This window comes from Sinocyclocheilus rhinocerous, unplaced genomic scaffold, assembly GCF_001515625.1.
Source record: "Sinocyclocheilus rhinocerous isolate Xijiao unplaced genomic scaffold, SAMN03320098_v1.1 scaffold942, whole genome shotgun sequence".
NCBI lineage: Eukaryota > Metazoa > Chordata > Actinopteri > Cypriniformes > Cyprinidae > Sinocyclocheilus > Sinocyclocheilus rhinocerous.
This window is the reverse complement of record NW_015627890.1, coordinates 165,947-168,248: the sequence shown is the minus strand read 5'-3', so window position 1 is coordinate 168,248 and position 2,302 is coordinate 165,947. Positions and strand designations below refer to the sequence as shown.

The following is a 2,302-nucleotide window of genomic DNA, read 5'->3' as shown; positions in this document are numbered from 1 at the left end:
TCCTTGTGGGGACATTTGGTCCCCATAACGTGATAAATACCAGGTACACACACACACACACACACACACACACAGCTGCCAGCATGTTCACGCATAGACAAACTAACACACATGTGGCAGTGCCAGCCTATAGACATCTGGGCATCACATCTGCACGCAAACACAGACATGCATGTTTGTTCAGATACACTACCATTCAAAAGTTTGGGGTCAGTGTGATTTTTTTTAAATTCTGTGATCAAACATACAGTAAAAATGTGAAATATTATTACAATTTAAAATAACTGTTTTCTATGTGAACATCTGTTAAAATGTAATTTATTCCTGTGATTAAAAGCTGAATTTTCAGCATCATTACTCCAGTCTTCAGAAATCATTCTAATATGCTGATTTGCTGCTCAAGAAACATTTCTGATTATTATCAATGTTGAAAACAGTTGTGCTGCACAATATTTCTGTAGAAATCATGGTACATTTTTTCTTTCAGGATTAAGATAGAAATCTTTTATGACATTATAAATGTCTTTGCTGTCACTTTTAATATTTTTAATGCATCATTGCTGAATAAAAGCATACATTTTTTAAAATTAACTGACCCAAAACTTTTGTATATCCCGGTGAATCTCACAAAGCTGTCAAGAACACGTACAGGTCATATTTAACCCCCCAAAAAATAAAAAAAATAAATATATATATATGTACAGTATATATGTATATTTTTAAGAAATTTTTTTATATTTCACTCCCAAATTCTCATTATTTTACTGCAAAAAAAATGCATTTTCATTATTTCATTACTTTTCATAATGTAATAAAAAATAATGATTAAATAATAATGATTATTTAAATTATAAAATATTTATACGTAATGATACTGTTAGTTGTTCTGTCTTTAATTTATACGGATTAAAAAAAAAAAGAATTGTTGTGTTACAGTAATTTATATTAAATTATCATACCTTAAGTCAATTAAGAATAAAAAAAAAATATCCCGGATTCTCTATGGTAATGAAAATTGGTGGCTAAATGTGTTTACTTGTCATGAAAATAATGTCACAATTCATAAAATCTAAAAATTCATTTCCTTTTGATTTTGTGGTGAAATGTGGTCTGGAAATGTTTGCATGAGATTGACCAGTTCATGAATAGTATTTGAGTTCAGTGTAGACAGCGTAACACGCCATCAGCCCTAAAAAAGACTTTTGATTGACACATTCTCTAACCTCAAATGATTGACAGCTTTGTAGCATTTAAATGGAATTTAGAGGATTTCATTAAAATACTTGAGTTACCCGTGAGGGTCGATCTGTGATTATGACAACAAAAGCACAACAGAGCACGGATAAACCAAAACCAAATCAAGACACACGCTTCAGCTCGGCCTGTGCTGTGTTATCATGAGGCACGTCTAATTCTGATGCACGAGTCGATGTGAAACTAATGAACCGTCTCTCTCTCTCACCAGGAGATGCAGGAGAACGTGAAGAAGTGCAAGAACTTCTTGGCGACGTTGATCAAGTTGGCATCCCATAATTCCCCTTCCCCAGAGACGTCTCGAAACGTGAAAGCGCTGGTGCAGGATTTACTGGTACGTGTGGCGCCTCTGCTCCAGAAATATCTGAATTCATAAATCTACAGCGTGTAGAATGTTCATTTTTTTCTTTAAATGTCATCGTGAGAGGCCTCATTTTAAATCCTGAATATTACACCGGCCTGCATCATATTTGCTGAATGAAATCCAACACTTGTTTATTACTAATTCTGAGGTGCTGCTGATTCCAAAAATAGTTGCTGATTTGCTTGAGCACATCACACTTTCTCACAAAATATGATGCATTTCGTAGCATTTTTGCTTTTACAACCATTTGTTCGGAGAAGTCGTCTTGTATTTTCTCTTAATTAGCAGAAAAACACCACAAACACATGATTCCTGTCTGAATCTGAGCCAGATTACAACTCTTTGTTCAATTCTCAGCCCATTTTCACATATACGAATGCCTAATCCTTGACAGAAAATGACAGATTTTGTGAAATAAGTTTATTTATTAACTTTTCTTTGACATTAAATGGAGTATTTGAACATATTTTCCCACTCCTTTGCAGATTGCAAGTTAAGTTACACATTTGCAATATTTTTTGTCATTAAAATCGAAAGACATTTGATTGCTTTTGTTATTTTTATTTTTTGTGCATTAAAACTGATATATACAGCATATATATATATATATATATATATATATATATATATACAGTCAAACCAAAACTTATTCAGACACCTTCAACATTTCACACATTATCACAG

The 2,302-nt window shown here is 32.7% G+C and overlaps 1 protein-coding gene across 1 annotated transcript in view; it reads left to right on the top strand.

The window, feature by feature from the left end:
- The window catches only part of LOC107734866 (transcription initiation factor TFIID subunit 4-like), a 97,772-nt gene that overhangs the window by 12,254 nt on the left and 83,216 nt on the right, over nucleotides 1-2,302 (top strand). Inside the window, exon 5 of the mRNA XM_016546757.1 lies at nucleotides 1,466-1,588. Within this exon, the coding sequence (XP_016402243.1) occupies nucleotides 1,466-1,588 (123 nt within the window). The remainder of the gene's footprint in view (nucleotides 1-1,465; nucleotides 1,589-2,302) is intronic.